The sequence below is a fragment of the Bos javanicus genome, chromosome 12 (genome assembly GCF_032452875.1).
Source record: "Bos javanicus breed banteng chromosome 12, ARS-OSU_banteng_1.0, whole genome shotgun sequence".
NCBI classification, from domain to species: Eukaryota; Metazoa; Chordata; class Mammalia; order Artiodactyla; family Bovidae; genus Bos; species Bos javanicus.
Window position 1 is genome coordinate 12,121,493 of NC_083879.1, and position 19,898 is coordinate 12,141,390.

At 41.7% G+C, this 19,898-nt stretch overlaps 1 protein-coding gene across 8 annotated transcripts in view; it reads right to left on the reverse strand.

The window, feature by feature from the left end:
• Positions 1 to 19,898, reverse strand: part of VWA8 (von Willebrand factor A domain containing 8) — a 401,675-nt gene that overhangs the window by 328,450 nt on the left and 53,327 nt on the right. For all 8 annotated transcript variants that reach the window (XR_009739842.1, XM_061434477.1, XM_061434479.1 and 5 more), the window contains exons 5-9: positions 13,943 to 14,110; positions 8,357 to 8,521; positions 7,584 to 7,633; positions 5,979 to 6,087; positions 2,481 to 2,585 (exon numbers count right to left, since the gene is read on the reverse strand). Coding sequence is in view for 7 of the 8 variants with exons in the window: in XM_061434477.1 (XP_061290461.1) it covers positions 2,481 to 2,585; positions 5,979 to 6,087; positions 7,584 to 7,633; positions 8,357 to 8,521; positions 13,943 to 14,110 (597 nt within the window). In the remaining variant the exon portion in view is untranslated. The remainder of the gene's footprint in view (positions 1 to 2,480; positions 2,586 to 5,978; positions 6,088 to 7,583; positions 7,634 to 8,356; positions 8,522 to 13,942; positions 14,111 to 19,898) is intronic.

Consider the following 19,898-nt stretch of genomic DNA (forward strand, 5'->3'; position numbering starts at 1 on the left):
TTAGCCAAGTAATTACATTCATTAGAATCTGGAACTCAGACTCATAAAATTCTAAAACAATACATTTATGAGCTTAAAGCCATGCTTTTATTCCAGCCATAGTAATGACAGTTTTAACTTGACATAGGGTTGATGTCAGAGCATTTATATTCCAGAAAGGAACTAATGCCTTGAACACTTGCTATACTTGTTACATCCTCATAAATAATGCAAACTAAAATATTTCAGTAGAATAAAAATAGTAGGCTAGAATACACTAAAATAGTTCAAGAACTGAAGTTGCAAGGTGAGTTACTATTTGCTGGCATAGGAAATTTAAAGATTGTTGATCAAAAAGGAAATAGAGGAATAAAATAGATATATAATTCTTCACAAAATTAAGGCAAGAAAAGACAATCACTTTTTCTCCTCTTACATAAGTAACAAAATTCCCCTTTTTCCATTTTTTTTTAAATTCTACAATCAGATTTGAAATTATTTCTGTTTGTAATATGGACTCTCAATCAGTATTCTATGTTCCCCTTTAATTATAAAGGTCCAGATAAAGGCCAAACAAAATGAAGCAACACTGACTATCTTCTTTAGAAAACTCAACTCTTTAAAGGCATTGTATAACTTTATAGAATTTGTATGACTAATTCTGAAATTAGAGACCAGAAACACATCAAACTGATACCTTTGTAAAAATGAAGACCTTCGTTCATAACAGACTTATCTAGACACTTATCAATACCCTCTCTTGCTTGTGTCACAAAAGCTTATATTGCTTCATTTTATCAGAACTGATATTTTCTTCTATTCCATGTACCCTTGTTCCCACGGCACTGAACTTTGTGCTGATGTGCAGCTGGGAGCTCACCTGTAAACACAGGCTTTTTTTCTCAGACATTAGGTATGCTATTTCAATGAAGGATGCCAAGGTAGCACAGATGTTAATTAAACCAAAGGTGAGTTCTAGGACTTCTCTGGTGGCCCAGTGGGTAAGAAACTGCCTGCCATTCCAGAGGTCACGGGTTCGGCCCCTGGTCTGGGAAGATTCCACATGCTGCGGAGCAACTAAGCCTGTGCACCACGACTGCTGACGTTCTAGTGCGCTAAGGCTCTCACGCGCCCGAGAGCCTGTGCTGGGCAACGAGAGAAGCCGCCACAGTGAGAAGCCCACGCACTGCAACCAGAGAGCAGCCCCTGCTCGCCACAACTAGAGGAGCCTGAGCAGAAACAAGAGGACCCAGCGCAGCCAAAGAGAAAAAAAAAAACTCTCTGAATCTTAGAGTGAACTATACAGTCAAACTGGTAGTTTCCCGACTCCCTGAGCCTATGAATTAATTTCCCCATTTCCAAATGGTTCTCCATTATCTTTTTAACCTCCTTCTATTTCCCCCTCTCTCCCACCCCCACTCCCTCACCCCTTCTCACACACACAGAAAACCCCTTTCTTTCACCAGTGGCTGCTATTTCACACTCTCAGGCCTGCGTCTCTCTCTTCTGTCTCCTCCACTTTCCTTTGTCTCTTTATTGACCATTATTTTCCCCTTGCTTCTTCTTGTTTTTCCTTAGGATTCTGCTAATAACTATACATTCTAGCATTTATGAGGATACAGCTTTTTGTTATTTTTATTTTGCTATTATTATTATTGACATCACCAATCAATGAAAACACTACTTCTTGGACTAGCTGATATACAAAATAAAATCCCACTTAAGTAATTAGAATCTACTGTTCCACTCTTCTGAGCCCCTCTCACTAATACTAGCTGCAGAGAGTACTTCCATATTCCCAAAGACCCTGTGTATGTTCTGGGATAAGGCAGAATAAATACCGTTCAAGTATCTCTTGTTTTTTGGCCGCACGGTGCAGCATGTGGGTATCTTACTTCCCTGCACTGGGGGTGTGAAGCCCTAACCCCTGGACCATTAAGGAAGTCCCCAAATACTATTCCATATGTCAAATCCTGGGGCGTGTACACATGACCACAACTGCCAAGTGTTCACGTTCTACCTGCTTCTTAGAAATCTATATGCCTTGAGTCAAACTGTGTAAGAAAAACAAAAATGTCCTTCATAAAAGGGAATTATTTGGGGTGAGTCAACGACTCTACCAATGATTAGCTTGGAGTGGCCAAGACCTGAGATAATGTTAGTGTGAAAATAAATAATGATAGTAAATTATAACCCACTGAATGAAATAGGGATCCATAAGTCCATATTGATATAAATGAATAAATAAGTATGTCATGGAGAAGAAAAGCTCTTCCTTAGTGTAGAGTGCCTGCTAATAAATGCAGAAGGAATATTTACTCCCCATTACTGTCAAGCCAGCACCTGCACGTCTGGAAAAGAGGAGAAGAAAAGACACAGGAAAGAAAGAAAGAAGGAGACACAAAAGTAGGAAAAAAGGGTAAGAGAGAGATGAGAAGGGAAAAGAAGGCACAGGAAGAGAACACGGGAAAGGTAAGAAAGAAAGTGAAGCAGACACTTACTTTTAAAACCCCTTGCACAGCCATCTTCCCTTCATGGCCCAGTAACACAGTGTACGGGTAAAGCCACTGGAGCGCGTGTTGGATTGACATCATAGGAAAGGAGTCCTATTTGGGAGGGAAAACACATGGGAATGAAGGACATCTACAACCATCACAAAAAGTATAGCTGAAACATACATGTGACATTGAAATTGCATCATAAACGATAGCCAGCAAGTGTATCACATTCTCAAGAAGTCCACAAAAGCAAATATCCATAGTTTCCTCTTCTCTCCCTGGCCTGCACCCTTTCCCTGGTAAACTCGCCCACTCTCATCTTTCAGCTACTGACGGTGTGTCTCCATCCCTACTCTTGACAAGTCTCTTCAGCTCTAGATCTAAGCTCCCAACTGTCTGTGAGATGTGAGTCTATGGGTGTCCCACAGACTCCCATTCAGCATGTCCAAAGATTATGTGTTTGGCACATTTCTCTACCCCACTCATCCCAAAGTACCTTCTCTTTTCCCCTTACTCCTAACCTTGGTGCACCTCATCCACATACTCCTGGCTTCACTGTTACAACTACAAAGTTACAAAGTGTTCATGCTCAGTCACTTCAGTTGTGTCCAACTCTGCGACCCCAAGGACTGTAGCCCACCATGTTCCTCTGTCCATGCAGTTCTCCAGGCAGAAATACTGGAGTGGGTTTGCCGTTCCCTTCTCCGGGGATCTCCCCAACCCAGGGACTGAACCTATGTCTTCTTTGTCTCATCAGCAGACAGGTTCTTTACCACTAGCGCCACCTGGGAAGCCCATATAAGTCACTGTTCTAACTACAAAGTCAGGAAGTGTTTTCATCCTCAAATTCTTCACCCCAAACTGCTTTCCCAAATAGGTTTCAGTTCAGTTCAGTTCACTCTCTCAGTCGTGTCCGACTCTTTGCGACCCCATGAATCGCAGCACGCCAGGCCTCCCTGTCCATCACCAACCCCCGGAGTTCACTCAGACTCACGTCCATCGAGTCAGTGATGCCATCCAGCCATCTCATCCTCTGTTGTCCCCTTCTCCTCCTGCCCCCAATCCCTCCCAGCATCAGAGTCTTTTCCGATGAGTCAACTCTTCGCATGAGGTGGCCAAAGTACTGGAGTTTCAGCTTTAGCATCATGCCTTCCAAAGAAATCCCAGGGCTGATCTCCTTCAGAATGGACTGGTTGGATCTCCTTGCAGTCCAAGGGACTCTCAAGAGTCTTCTCCAACACCACAGTTCAAAAGCATTAATTCTTCGGTGCTCAGCCTTCTTCCCAGTCCAACTCTCACATCTATACATGACCACAGGAAAAAGCACAGCCTTGACTAGACGGACCCTTGTTGGCAAAGTAATGTCTCTGCTTTTCACTATGCTATCTAGGTTGGTCATAACTTTCCTTCCAAGGAGTAAGTGTCTTTTAATTTCATGGCTGCAGTCACCATCTGCAGTGATTTTGGAGCCCCCCAAAATAAAGTCTGATACTGTTTCCACTGTTTCCCCATCTATTTCCCATGAAGTGGTGGGACCGGATGCCATGATCTTCGTTTTCTGAATGTTGAGCTTTAAGCCAACTTTTTCACTCTCCACTTTGACTTTCATCAAGAGGCTTTTTAGTTCCTCTTCACTTTCTGCCATAAGGGTAGTGTCATCTGCATATCTGAGGTTATTGATATTTCTCCCGGCAATCTTGATTCCAGCTTGTGTTTCTTCCAGTCCAGCATTTCTCATGATGTACTCTGCATAGAAGTTAAATAAGCAGGGTGACAATATACAGCCTTGATGTACTCCTTTTCCTATTTGGAACCAAATGGGTTTACCTTACTTTAAAAAGTCTGTTTAATTAGGGCAATGAGAGAAATTTCAATATAAGCTGCCTATTAGATGACATTATGGAACTATTGTTGATATGTAGAGAGGTGTGATAGTACGTGTCCTGGTTATGTATTAATAGAAGAATGTTCTAATTCTTAGAACTGCATATTGAAGTAGTTAAGAATACTGACTGCAATTGACTTTCAGAATTGTTTAGGTAAAAAAGAGAAAGTGTAAACAAAAGCAGTAATAATGTTAAAAATTGGTGAATCTACCTAATGGGATTATAGTTTTATGTTTGGCTATTTTTGAACTTTTTTTTTTTTTTTGGATTTGAGAATTGTCAAAGTAAAAAGTTCCAAGGAAAAAACAGTAAGAATTAAAATTAGAAGACATGAAAAATATGGAGGGAAAATGTTGCTCCAAATGTTGGTACGCACGCATGTGCAAAGTCCCTTCAGTCGTGTCTGACTCTTTGCAACCCTATGAACTGTAGCCTGCCAAGCTCCTCTGTGCATGGAATTCTCCAGGCAAGAATACTGGAGTGGGTTGCGTGCCCTCCTCCAGCAGACCTTCCCAGCCAGCTTCTCTTGTGTCTCCTGCACTGGCAGGCAGGTTGTTCTTTTTCACTAGTGCCACGTGGAAGGCGCCCCAGGTGTTTCGAACGGTGTAAATGATTCATGGGAAACCTAACTCACTGACTTTCAGGAAATGAGAAAAATAAGAAGCAACATGAGATTAAAAATAAGTTTCTTGTCTCAGTGTTCCTGTGCATCCCACGCACCCCCACCCCACCTTGCTGCCAACAGAGGTGTCTTCCTCCTACAGATACCTGATTGTCGCACATCCCATCTACTTAATAATGTCTAACAGGCCACTTCTTCCACATCATAAAATCCAGACAACCTCACTCACCATGCAAAACACTTGTGACAACAAGGTCCTCACATTTCTCTTCACCACACGCATTTGCTCTAGTGACACAATTTATTACCATTCTCCAAACACACCAAGCCCTCTGGTGAATCAGCACCTCTGCCTGTGCTGTGCCCTCTGCCTTCCCATCACACCAGACGCCACCGTCATGACCTTCATGAAAGCGCAGTGGAGGACGTCTACGCTCCACCAAATCCCCCATCCGGTTCCTCCTTCCTGTCTCCCTGCTTGCTCTTCCGGCAGCCAGCTGCTGCAGGTCTTTGAAAGAAGACTGCCCTTGAGTTCCTGGAGCCAGCTTGGCTCCCAGGGTGGGAGAGCAGCTAGTGCCTGGGAACATGTGGCCCCGGGGACAACACTAACCAGGGACCGATGGCGCTGGAGTGTGAAAGCCCTAGCTCGCCTACCTCAGGTGAAGCCAGTCGGAGGCCCAAGGTACTCTGCAGCTGACCTCTATGTGGTCGGGTGGAACACCTCCTTCCCTATGTCCAACTTACACCTGAGCTGGAAGTCTACCTTCCCCCCGGCCCTCCCCAACCTCAAGGCTGTATGCTGTCTAAAAGCTCAGAACACATCACTGGTCTCGGTACAGTTTGCTGGGCTGCACAGCAAATTAAACTCAGGCCTTGAAATATTTATAGAAGAATATGACAAGACAAACAGAAATGATTAATCTCCAAGGATTAACTTTTAAATTTTCCTTGCCACATTTGGATATACCAGTCATTAAATTACTTGATACATACCAGGATTTGAACTGCAGCTGGTAAACTATCTAAAGGAAAATCTGGAAGTCCAAGGGTAGAAGATTCTTGGGAACAGAGAGTGGTGGCAAAGGACAAAAGCTGAGAAACTCTAGGGGAAAAAAAGAAGTGGTATTAAATTTTATTCTAATAGTTTCAGTATATAAAATCTGTTAAAGACAAAATAGCTGGGCCAATTTAACTAATCTAAAAAGTTGACATCTACTATTAAATTCTTAAAGAACAGCAGCTCCACATTACATTTCATTCAGAAGCTTGTTAGGTACAGGTAACTGTACCTAATCTCTTAAATCCATCACAATATGTAAGGTTTTACACAACCTGACCCAAAACTACCCTGTCAGTCTTACCTCCTACCCTTCTCAGTCCAAATCCAAACTTTGGCCACTGGGAGCTTTTCATGTTTTCAAGAATAAAGCACACTCACTCATAACCCACGCCTTTAAAAAATTTCTTAGAATTCCTTAATTCCATTCTCTATCAGTCAAAAGCCTACTCATTCTTTAAGATGTACATCAAATGCCAATGCCTCTGCAAAGACCTTGTACAGTTCCAGCCCCAACACTTTGAAATTATGGCCCTTACCACACTATGTTAAAGAAAAATATTTATACACATATCTTTAAACACTACTGGATCTTGAAATTCTTGTCATCAAAGTCCATGTCTTATTAACTCATTAACTTTATCATTAGCACATGTACCACAGCTGCTGAAAAGCTCTTCAAATGGTTGCTGAATGAATGAATCAGTTGATCAATGAATGGGCAAAACAAGTTCAATGTTAAGAATCCAGAATTTATATATACATATAAGCTATTTATACACACAAATATACATATTTATGTGTGTTTATATATAAATTTTATATATAAACATATTATTTTTATGTTTAATATAACATGCTTCATATAGCATATGTTAATGGTATAAATTATTATGTTAATATGTTATAAATATCGATTTATATATAAATAGCTGCTGCTGCTGCTAAGTCACTTCAGTCGTGTCCGACTCTGTGCGACCCCAGAGACGGCAGCCCACCAGGCTCCCCCGTCCCTGGGATTCTCCAGGCAAGAACACTGGAGTGGGTTGCCGTTTCCTTCTCCAATGCATGAAAGTGAAAAGTGAAAGGGAAGTCGCTCAGTCGTGTCCGACTCTTAGCAACCCCATGGACTGCAGCCTACCAGGCTCTTCCGTCCATGGGATTTTCCAGGCAAGAGTACTGGAGTGGGGTGCCATTGCCTTCTCCATATAAATAGCTAGCATATATATATATATATATTCGGAGAAGGCACTGGCACCCCACTCCAGTACTCTTGCCTGGAAAATCCCATGGACGGAGGAGCCTGGTAGGCTGCAGTCCATGGGGTTGCTAAAGTCGGACACGACTGAGCGACTTCACTTTCACTTTTCACTTTCATGCATTGGAGAAGGAAACGGCAACCCACTCCAGTGTTCTTGCCTGGAGGATACTTAGCAGCAGGAGCATATACATATATATATATATACACACACACACACACACACACACACACACACACACACACATATAGATCTATCTATATGTATATCTGAAATACTTACTTTTCAGTAGGAACATTGGCTCCAACTGAATATAACAGTTTAAGTTGGTCCTAAAATAGCATAGGAACATACCAAATTAATTAATAAGGACTGTAACATATTAAATGCAAATACTTAGAGACATAATTCAACCTTTTAATCAAGCAAACACCAAGCAATCAATAGCAAAAAATCGTTTTCTGATACATGTCATTTTTCTAAAAGAAAAGTAACTTTTTCTTCCTAGTTTTCAGAGATTTTCTTTACCTTTGTATCCATTTCACTTTCCAGTAACTACTGAGGGGGACAACTACAAACATAGTAACATTTTTATAGTAACTGAATTAATTATAAATAGGAGAGACGTTTTAAAAATAAACCACCCTTAAGGAGAGAGGGGAAAGCCAGGGGAGGGGATGAAGAGGTACAAACTACCATGTATAAAACAAATAAGCTACAAGCACAAGGAATATGGGTTCTTTACTGTCTGAGCCACCAGGGAAGTCCAAGAATACTGGAGTAGGTAGCCTATCCCTTCTCCAGGGGATCTTCCTGACCCAGGAATCGAACTGGGGTCTCCTGCATTGCAGGCAGATTCTTTACCAGCTGAGCTATCAGGGACACCCACAAAGAACATAGCCAATATTTTATAATAACTTTAAATGAAGTATAATCTATGAAAATATTGAATCACTAAGATGAACACCTGAAACTAATATAATATTGCAAATAAGTTATATTTCAATTAAAATGAAATAAAAATTTAAAAACAAATTATCCCTGTTCCTACTTACCTTGAAGGGAAGATAATAAATATCTCTGGCTTGAAATCGAGACCGGAGTGGGGGATCTAATGGATTCCCAGAGTACCTGGGCACTGGCAAGCCCAAGGCAATGACTCGGAAATTTTCATTAACTCGGACAATCTTCCAAGCATCCAATTCTGTTTTGGTATGATCCTAAAAGAGTAAGAAAGCACAAGTTACTGCATGGCAATACAGACCACACTTGCAGGAGCCGAGCTAAGGGATTTAGCCCCTGACTGCTGAGTAAACTGTACTAGAGAACCCTCCTGAAGCCAAATTGTCAAGGATGGGAATAAAGTGGAATCAGGAAGAGGGTACCAGGGAAGGCTTGCAAAATGAAGACTGGCATTTGAAAGGAGAAGCAGTGAATGTATTGAGGCACAAAGGCGATGTGGATCAGATCTCTAAGTTCTACTTGGTCAACAGAGAGGAATAATCAGGAGAGCAAGAAAAATAAACTGAGTCCAGCCAGAAGTCAACACGGAGCAGTTCCGCAAGGACAGACCACCAGCAGGGCAAAGGCTGTCCGGGGGCTTTCAACAGATAAACGTGTTTACGGACGTATCTCTACCAAGCTATAGTAACAGTGATAAGTAACATTTAAAAAAAATATAATACATGGTAAGCACTTTCCATGAATTTTTCTCATTTAATTTTCACCAGAATCCAAACAGACACAATTCCTGATGTTCAAAACAGTTACATAACTTGCCCACATTCCTGCACCCAGGACATGATGGGGCTGAGACTGGAAACAAAAGGAAACACGTGACTTTGGAGTCACAAATGCCGACTCCAGGGCACATTCTAGCTAGGTGACCAAAAGCCTGTTATTATACCCCTGAGTCTCACTTTTCTCATCTGTAAAGAGGAAACAATACCACCGATATTATTACAGCTGTTATGAAAGTTACATGTGATCACGCCTGTAAAAGTAACTGGCCCTGTAATCTTCCCTCTCTGCCTGCCCCGCCCAGGGCTCTTCACTGCTCTCCAGCCTTTGAAGAGCCACCCCCACAGCACCGCCCCGGTCCCTTGCTGTGGCCCTCTTTATACCTCCTTGTATGGCAACATTTAAAGACTTCATTCCACTTAACTGTTAACAGAGAGTCATTGAGCACCTACCCCGTGCCAGGCGATGTTCTGAAGTTTGAGATAATAACAGTGACAAAATCCCTAACCTACTGAGAGTTATAATCTAGTAGATGGACGCAGAGGGTAAAGAATCTGCCTGCAGTGCAGAAGACCCAGGTTGGACCCCTGGGTCGGGAAGATCCCCAGGAGAAGGGCATGACAACCCACTCCAGTATTCTTGACTGGAGAATCCCACAGACAGAGGAGCCTGGCAGGCTACAGTCCATGGGATTGCACTGAGCTGGACATGACTGAAGTGACTTAACACACACACACACGGAGGGAGGCAGACAATGAACTAAAACCGTAAGTAAGTAAATCAAGTAGGATAATTAGATGACTCTGTGGGAAAAAACAGAGCAGAGTAAGGTAGTATGGGGGCAGAAGGCATGTTGCAATATTTAATGAATGGTGAGGGCAGCCTTCCCTGGAATACAGGCGGAACTCGGAGGTGTTGCAGCTGCAGTTCCAGACTACCACAATAAAGCACATATTGCAATGAAGTGAGACACACAAATCCCCTGGTTCTCCAGTTCATGCAAAAGTTACTTTTACACTACACTGTAGCCTATTAAGCATGCAATAGCATTACATCTAAAAATGCACATACCTTAACTTAAAAATATTTTATTGCTAACAAACGCTAACCATCCTCTGAGACGTCAGTGAATAGTAGCCTTTTTGCTGGTAGAGGGTCTTGTCTAAACGTTGATGGCTGCTGACTGACTAGGAGAGTGGTTGCTGAAGGCGGGGGTGGCTGTGGCAATTCCCTAAAACCCTTGGCCAACAAAGATCTGTCTAGTCAAAGCTACGTTTTTTCCAGGAGTCACATATGGATGTGAGTGCTGAACCATAAAGAAGGCTTAGCACCAAAGAACTGATGCTTTTGAACTGTGGTGTTGCAGAAGACTCTTGAGAGTCCCCTGGACTGCAAGGAGATCCAACCAGTCCATCCTAAAGGAAATCAACCCTGAATATTCAACGAAAGGACTGATGCTGAAGCTGAAGCTCCAATACTTTGGCCACCTGATGCAAACAGCCGACTCATTAGAAAAGACCCTGATGCTGGGCAAGATTGAAGGCAGGAGGAGAAGCGGACAACAGAGGATGAGATGGTTGGATGGCATCGCCAACACAATGGACATGAGTTTGAGCAAGCTCCAGGAGATGGTGAAGGACAGGGAAGCCTGGCGAGCTGCAGTCCATGGGGCTGCAGAGTCAGACACAACTAAGCAACTGAGCAACAACAACAAAAGGCCACCATGAAGTCTGCTGCATCAACTGACCCTTTCATGAACAATTTCTCCGTAGCATGAGACGCTGTTTGATAGTATTTTACCCACGGTAGAACTTTCCAATTTGGAGTCAGTCCTCTCAAACTCTGCTTTAGCTTTACCAACTAGGTTTATTTTGAAATTCTAAATCCTATGTTTTATAACAACTTTCACAGCATCTTCACCAGGACTCAATTTCATCTCAAGAAACCATTTTCTTTGCTCATCCATAAGAAGCAACTCCTCATCTGTTAAAAGTTTTATCATAAGACTGCAACAATTCAGTCACATCTTTAGGGTCCACTTCTAATTCTGGTTTTCTTGCTCTTTCTATCATGTCTGCAGTTACTTCTTTCCCTGAAGACCTGACCCTCTCAAAGTCATCCATGAGAGTTGGAATTAAGTTGTGTTTTTTTTTTAATCAAACTATTGGGAGTTTTTCGCTTTCTTCTTCTTTTGAAAAATATTTATGTATCATTCATTCATTCATTTGGCTGCACTGGGTCTTAGTTGCAGCACGTGGGATCTTTTACTTGTGACAGGCAGGATCCCCAGTTATGGCACATGGGATCCAGTTCCCCGACCAGGGATCAAACCCACCCTCCTTGCCCTGGGAGTGCGAAGCCCCAGCCACTGGACTGTGAGGGAAGGCCCCTTCCAATCTCCTCTTAATCTTGATATTTTGACCTCTTCCTATGAACCATCAGTCAGTTCAGTCACTCAGCTGTGTTCACTATGTCAGGTTCACTATGAACCATAAGTGTCTCCTTAATGTGGCATCTGTAACAGCAAATCCTTTCCAGAAGGTTTTCAATTTACTTTGCCCACATCTGTCAGAGGAGTTACTGTGGCAGCTAGAGCCTTACAAAATGCATTTCCTAAAAAATAAGACTTGAAAGTCGAAATTACTCCTTGACCCATGGGCTGCCGACCAAATGCTGTGAACATGAATTTCATTGTACATCTCCATCGGAGCTCTTGGACAACCAGGCACATTGTCTATGAACAGTAATATTCTGAAAGCTTTTTTTTTTCTGAGAAGTAGGTCTCAACAGTGAGCTCAACAATAAACCATGCTGGAAACAGATTTGCTGTCATCCAGGCTTTGCTGTTCCATTTGTGGAGCCCAGGTAGATTAGATGCAGCATAATTCTTAGAGGCCCTACGATTTGCAAACTGGCAAAGGAGCACTAGCTTCCACTTACAGTCACCAGCTGCATCAGCCCCTAACAAGAGAGTCAGCCTGTCCTTTGAAGCTCTAAAGACAGACATCGACTTCTCCTCTCTAGCTACAAAAGTTCTAGATGGCATCTTCTTCCACTAGAAGGCTGTTTCATCTCCATAGCAACTCTGATGCTCAGTGTAGCCACCTTCATTACTGATCTGAGCTAGATCTTACAGATAACTGACGGCAGTTTCTATATCAGCACTCGGGCTTCACCTTGCACTTTTAAGTATGGACACAGCTTCTTTCCTTAAACCTCAGGAATCCACCTCTGCTAACTTCAGCTTCCTCACCTTTCTCTGACTTGAATTGAAGAGTTAGGGCCTTGCTCTGGTTTAGGCATGGACTTAAGGGAATGTTGTGGCTGGTTTCATCTTCTATCCAGACTACTAAAACTTTCTTCAGCAAAATAGGGTGGTTTCTCTTTCTTACCATTTGTATGTTCACTGGAGTAGCATTTTTACTTTCCTGCAAGAACTTTTCCTTTGCATGAAAAACCTGGCTAACGGTTTGGCCTAAGAAGCCTAGTTTTTGGAGTATCTCAGGTTTCAACATGCCTTCCTCAGTAAGCGTAATCATTTCTAGCTTGTCACTTAACGTGAGAGACAAATGACTTCTCCTTTCACTTGAACACTTAGAGGCCACTGTGGGATTATTAACTGGAACTGACCTAATTTCAACGCTGTTGTTATGTCTTAGGGAAAAGGGAGGCCTGCAAAGAGGGACAGAGATTGGAGATGAGCAGCTGATGTGAGGAGTAGTCAGAACACACACATTTATTGATGAAGTTCACCATCTTATATGGGTTTGGTTTGAGGAACCCCAAAATAACTGCACATCAAAGATCAGTGATCACAAATTACCATAACAAATGCCAATGGAAAGCTTGAAATGTGGTTAGAATTACCAAATGCAACAGAGACACGAAGTGAGCAACCTCTGTTAGAAAAATGGTGCCCATTGGTTTGTTTGATGCAGAGTTGCCCCAACCCTCGATTTGTAAATAACACCATATCTGCGAAGCAACACTAGAGCAAAGCGCAATGTAAAAAGGCATGCCTGGGTTACATTTGAGCAAAGACCTGAAAGAGGTAGAGGAATGAGTCTGGCAGATGTCTGGGAGAAAACTACTCTGGAAGAACAAGGTGCCTGTGCAAAGCACCGATGAGACAGGAGAATGCATTTTGAGTAGTTAATGGTAAAGAGCATGTTGGCAGGTGGAGTGGAATGAAAGGGGAGAAGGAAAGAAGGAGATAAGGTCAAAGGGACAGTGATGGCTCAGATGACCAGATATTCTGTATTCCACTGTAAGGACTTTAGATTTTATTCTGAGTAGAACAGGAAGGCGTTGGAGGTTTACAGCAGAGGAATGACCTGTTCTGCCTTGTGTTTTAAACGGATTACTGACTGCCCTGGGGGAGCCAGGAGGGAAGCAGGGGGTCCAGAGACAAAGCTCTTACAACAGCTCAGGCATGAGATGCCGGTAGCTTGGACCTTCCGGGTATCTTTAAGTATTTCATTCGTTTCTGTCCATATCTACTGGACTTCGAGCTTCTTGAACCAACAAGTGGATTTTATTCAACTCCGTCTTCCTGGTGCCTAGCACAGTCTAGAAGCCATTAGGCTTGTTGAGGGAAGGAAGAGAAGGAAAGAGGGAGATAGAAACGGAGGGGAAAGGAAAGAATTAAAAGAAGAAAAAAATAGAAATAAAAATAGTGAGTAGAGAGACAAACAAAGTAAAACTCTGGGAAGTCCTCTCACATGGTCTGCAAACAGAAGAGCCATACAAAACTGCAAACGCGCAACTGGCTTCAGCCAACTGCCCGAGACAGCCGCCCCCGAACAACCGTCCTTGTTCTCATACGATCGTGCCTTACACCGCAGATGGCACGGCCCGCGGCTCACAGCTCAGACGCAGTGCTGACGTGTTTCTTTTCTTACTTGGAGAAGTTTGTCGTAACGCTCGGCAGACATCAGGAAGCGTCCATCCTCAAGCTGCATCTCCCTGTTCTCCAGCAAGTTGTTCAAAACCGGCAGGACGTTCCTCTCCGCCTTTTCCAAGCCTTCCAGGATGAGTGTTCTACCTTCTGTGGCTGCACGAACTGCACACTATTTCCAAGAGACAAAAGCAACATCAAACACAGTGCAGCGTGGCCTGATTTTAGTTGTTCAGTAATGCAGATGAAACTAGGCCTTCTTATTATGGGGACCAGGAGTCCGAAAAGCTGGGCTCCAGATCTTGGTTTTGCTTATTCAACCAATAGGATCTTGACCAAATGAAAGAGGCCTGTTTCCCCATTTGTAAAATGAAGAGATTAGAAGCAGTGGCCCCTAAGGCTCCTTTCAGCTGTAACATTTTAGATATATCCCCAATGAAACAGAAAACTAAGAGCTATTTTTGGATCAGTAATGCAATCAAGGAAGCAGATTCCTTAACTAGAAACAAAAAATGAAGATTACAACCTGCTCTATCAAGATTCTTATGGAGATCAGATAAACTAGGTGAGAACACGCAGAGACTGTAAGGTTTTAAATGAGTCACCATCACAATGGATTCAGATTTAGTGTCGTGTTCCACGCCGACAGCATCACAGATTTACCAAAACAGAAAGAGAGTCAGGTTTTCCACTGGGCTATAGCAGACTGACCATAATCATACTCCTAGTTTTCCAAGTTTAAGAAAATTAGAAATAGAGAAAAAAAGAAAATAAAGTAGACTCCAAATGGAAAGAAACAGGAAAAATATAATTAAAAAAAAAAGTAAAGTACTAAAGATATGGGGGGGCGGAATCCTTCTTTAACTGATAGATGCTGAACAAGATAGAAAAATCTATTTTTTGCTCAAAATCCTTGAAAATCTGGTTTAAAAAAAAAAGAAAACCTCAATGACATTTCTGCTGTGTACTGAACAATATGATTAGGATTAATGCCGTGAAATTTATGTTATCACTCTCTCCTTAAAAGTCTCTATTTTTGATCTTTATATGGCACTATATTTTCTTAAAAAAAAAAAAACCAACTCTCTTTTCTGCTTGCCCATCCCATGTAAGTTGCCAGAATTACATCTTTAACCCAAGCTCTTCTTACACTAGAGGGTCTGGTCTGAGCATCATACTTAATCACATAGTTGCAACCACCACTGGTATGCTAACCATTCTCAACCTCAGGCTCCCCCAAGCTCCATCACACAGTCCTATTATATGAATGCCTCCAACCAGACTCTAGAAGCACCTCAGGCTCTACTGTACAATACTGAACACATCAGATTTTCCTCCAAATATTCTCCTTCTCTTATCTTTCTATTTATGGTGCGAGCACTGTTTTCCCATGACAGGTCCTAGATTCCTATCTCACCTCCTACATCCAATTTATCACTGTGTCCTGATGATATACTTCTTTAGTATTTCTGGAATTCATCCCTTCTACCACTCCTCTAGTTCGGGACCTTCTTACCTCTCAGATCTTCTCCTTACTAAGTCCAAGCTCCTTAATGTAGTATTTATATCTATCACAATACGGCATTTATTGTTCCAATACTTACTCTGATAACAGTTGCCTGACATGTGATATTCTTGCAACACTGAACTGGCTGTAATTTCCCCATGCTTAAACATACCACACTGCTTAACCAGAAAAATGTGTTCTATACTGATCCCCTTTGCTTAAAATTTAATTTTCCCTATAGTAATTAGCCCTCAACCAATCTGAAAAATTAGCCTCCAAATAATCCTTCAGATGAAGGGAGGAAAAAGACTATCTCTGTTTTTTTTAAGAGACTAAATATCCAAAAAATTTCTCAAATAGCAAAGCACTGACTTCCCAACTTGCAGGGGGTGGGGAGTGGCGGTGGGTGGCGGGGACCCCAAAACAGGCACTGCTTAATCAAGTCTCCTTTTAATAAGTTGCTGAATTTTGCATTGTATTACAGAATTCATTTCAAATGTCTATGTACTATAATAAAAAATTAACTTCTATGAAAACTACAATTAAGACTCATCCTATTTTAAAAGTAAGATCAAATCATGAATAAATCTGACCATCTTGTGGTAGCAGCTTTACTTTTTTAAATGCATGGACAGAAGTGACTTAGTAGCTCCTAAAGAACCGAAAAAAAAAAAAAAAGAATCTTATTTTTGCTAGTTGATAAAATGGCAAATCCACAGAAATGGCTTCCAAACCATTAAAAATAACACATAAACTACTTCTTATAAAAATTCATGTTTCAGCTAAGGCCTCAATTAAGCTTTCTTTCATAAGACTCTATTTACTCCAAGAAAACACAGCTCCTAATAAAAAGAAACTCAGCTATATCTCAATCTAAAAAAAAGAAAGAAATTAAGATATCACAACTTGTGTCAATATTGTATTTAAGAAGCTAATAAACTTTTTGTCAATCTTAGTTGTAAAACAGACTACTGTATTTAACTTTTAAATACTTCATAGAGATGAAAACACATGTTCTCAGAGACAAAACTAGAAATACGTAAATCAAAATTTAGTGGTTTCCCAACTGCAGGTCAGGGAAGACAGTCTTGACGACATAGGACAACAATAGACACAGCAGATCTGCTTTTATTTACTCCAGGAGACTTTGGTGCACCTTTTCAGAGGAAAGGTGGAATAAGCTGCAGACAGATGGGAAGGAAAGCACAAAGGAATCCTTCCATCCACCTAATGGAGGTGTGGACTAGTCACTTTAGTGGTGCCCGACTCTTTGTGGAGTAGGTGCTGTGATTGTAACTTAAAAAGTAGTAATGGATGGAAAAAGGCCTCTTGAAAACCTGATAAGTGCTGCACCTCTTCTCTAGAGTAAAATGCATACAGCTATCTGTATATAACAGAGACCTCAAGTTAAGAACCTCTAACTCTGAAAAAATGATACAAACACAAAGTCACGAGTTGGCATACACTGTAGTAATAATTGCTGAAGCCAGAATCATCAATGAATGGTAAAATGAGTGGGTAAGAGTATGATGAAAAACAGGGTATTTGCAAAAACTCAAAACTATCTCCCCTCACAAGGTATTTTTAAGTGACAAAGGGAAAAAATAACACAACAGTGAAGGAACCTGGCAGATACAACCGTAACCAAGTGCTCAGTTAATATGCAGTAACGAGATGCGTCAGGCTCCCCAGGTGGCACCAGCAGTAAAAGGCCTGCCTGCCAACGCAGAAGACGTAAGAGATGAAGGTTCAATCCCTGGGTCAGGAAGATCCCCTAGAGGTGGGCATGGCAACCCACTCCAGTATTCTTGCCTGGAGAATCCCCTCGGAGAGAGCAGCCTGGCAGGCTACTACCGAGTTGCAAAGAGTCGGACAGGACTGAAGCTACTTAGCACGCCTGCAATGAGCTGTATCAATTTCAAGCACTAAACATCTTATATGAAGCTCCCCCAAAGGCCACATCTCTTCTATTGCATTGCTACATTTTTAAAATATGCATGATCTTGATCAAATCATGAGGAAACGTCAGACAAAACATACTTAGCAACATTCTACAAAATAATTGGCCATGAAGAAGACAAGGGAGTGATCTGGTACTCTAATGGGAGGTGGAGCTGCGGATAGTGCAGCAGAAGTCACCTTTTTTTTAATGATGCAAATACTTGAGCACGTTCATATGATGAGGAGGAGCAGCTTTGTCTTTGACTAAGTGTCACTCCTCCTCCTCTTGCAAGGCTAGCTCTGTACTCTGAGCTTAGTGGCATTCTCTCTTCCTTCCTCCAAAATCTTCCATCAACTCTCTCTCTCTCTCTCAGTTGTGTCTGACTCTTATTGACCCCATGGACTAAGGAGTCCACTAGGCTCCTCTGTCCATGGAATTTTTCAGGCAAGAATATTGGAGTGGGTTGCCATTTCCTCCTCCAGGGGATCTTCCCAACTCAGGGATCAAACCTGCATCTCTTGCATCTCCTGCATTGGCAGGCGGGTTCTCTACCACTAGCGCCACCCAGGAAGCCCTCCATCAACTATACCATATCTTTGCGTTTTTACATTCCTTCTCTTCTACACAAACGTCTGTACTTTAAGAAAATCTACAGTCTTCTGAGCCTCTTAATATACTCTCATTTTCCTCTCCTTTATTTACAAGCTGCTCTTTCGTTTGTTTGCTTTTGGCCGCCCCGGGCAGCTGGTGGGATCTGTGTTCCCCGGCCCTCAGCAGTGAAAAGCACCAAGTCCTACCTGCTGGACTGCCAGGGAGTTTCCTATTTTCAAGCCTCTTGAAAACAGTCCACGTACTGACTGCCTCTAATAAGCTTCCATCACCCTCACTTTACTGAAACTGCTCACTTGAAAACACCAAAAATCAAAATGCCACAAATCAAGCTTTTTCTTGATCATCGTGTTCTCCTTCCCTTCAATCTTCTTCCATTGGTTCTCTCTTGTGATTTGAAGGAAAAAAAAAAAGTGAAAAGGCAGCTTCCCTGGTGGATCAAATGGTAAAAAACCTGCCTGCAATGCAGGAGACCCCAGTTCAATCCTCTGACCCACTCCTGTGATTTACCATCTATGAATATGTACCAGGTTGGTTACCCAACTCCAGTGGGGAATTCCTATGGACAAAGGAGGCTAGCGGGGTACAGTCCATGGGGTCACAAAGAGTCAGACACAACTGAGCAACTTCCACTTTCTCATGTACCTGCTTCATCTTCCGAGTAGCATTCTTAGGCCTTTAAGGGGTGAAACTCTGTTTTTTGTCATATTGGTGCAAAACTGGCTCACAGCAGGCTTTTAGTGTTTATGGGATAAAAATGTAACCATTCAGTTAAAAGATGTTGTTATGTAAATTTAGAAAGAATTTTTATATGAAGAATAATACTTATCTATGCTTACACTTGATATGAAAACAGAACTGAACAAGTTTAACTGTCAGCATGAGAGATTTAGTCTACATATTTCAAAATTTTTCTATACAGATTTTAAAATAATTGTGGTATAACTTTTCTAATCATTTAAAAAAAATAAAGAAGGGAACAGCATATATATATTTTACATGGAATGAATACTGGTGATCACTCCTCAGTGTAGAAATTAGATCAAGATCACCCATAAGGATCTCTTCCTGCCCTTCAAGCTACTGAATTTCCAGAGACCTAATTTCTCAAATAGAAATCAGAAAAAATGCATAAAGATCCTTCTGGACAAAACCATCCCATATAGCAGCTTTAACAACCTAGTACATGGACACAAAGTATTTCAAGATAAAAGCAGCTGCATGACCTAAAATCAAAAACTGTCTAAGCCCTGTTCTACATTTGCTTCTGATTTGATGAACGACCTGAGGCAAACAATTAATCTGGATGTCTGTGTCCTCATTTACTAAATGAGAATATCCTCAAGGGGTGCTGTACGATGTCACTATTTATGAATCAAAGCAGTACTAGAAAAAAATTTAAAGCTGTCAAGCCTATTAAAATATCAATTATCATTAATATAGCCATGATCTAATGAAAATAGATTCTAAAGAGTTTCAGACACTCAAAATGGCTACAGTGTAATGTCACTGAGGAATTCAAAGGGAAAAAAAAATGTCTGTTTCAACTTCTTTATTTAAAATGATCAAAATAGGATTAGACTGATTTTGGGTTGCTCTACCACCTGCTGTGGATAATTAAGGTTACTCACATTCCTCTGTAAGCCTCCATTTCTCTCTAAAGCTATACTAGTAATGGTGCTTATCTCATAGATTATGATAAAGATTAAGGAAGATAACCTCTAACACACAGCAAACCGGAAAAAAAAAATTATGGGGCTTCCCTGGTGGTCCAGTGGTTAAAAATCCATCTTGCCATGCAAGAGACACCGGTTTGATCCCTGGTCTGGGAAGATCCCACATGCCACAGAGCAACAGAGCCCATGCGCCACAACTACTGAAGCCTGTGCGCCCCAACAAAAG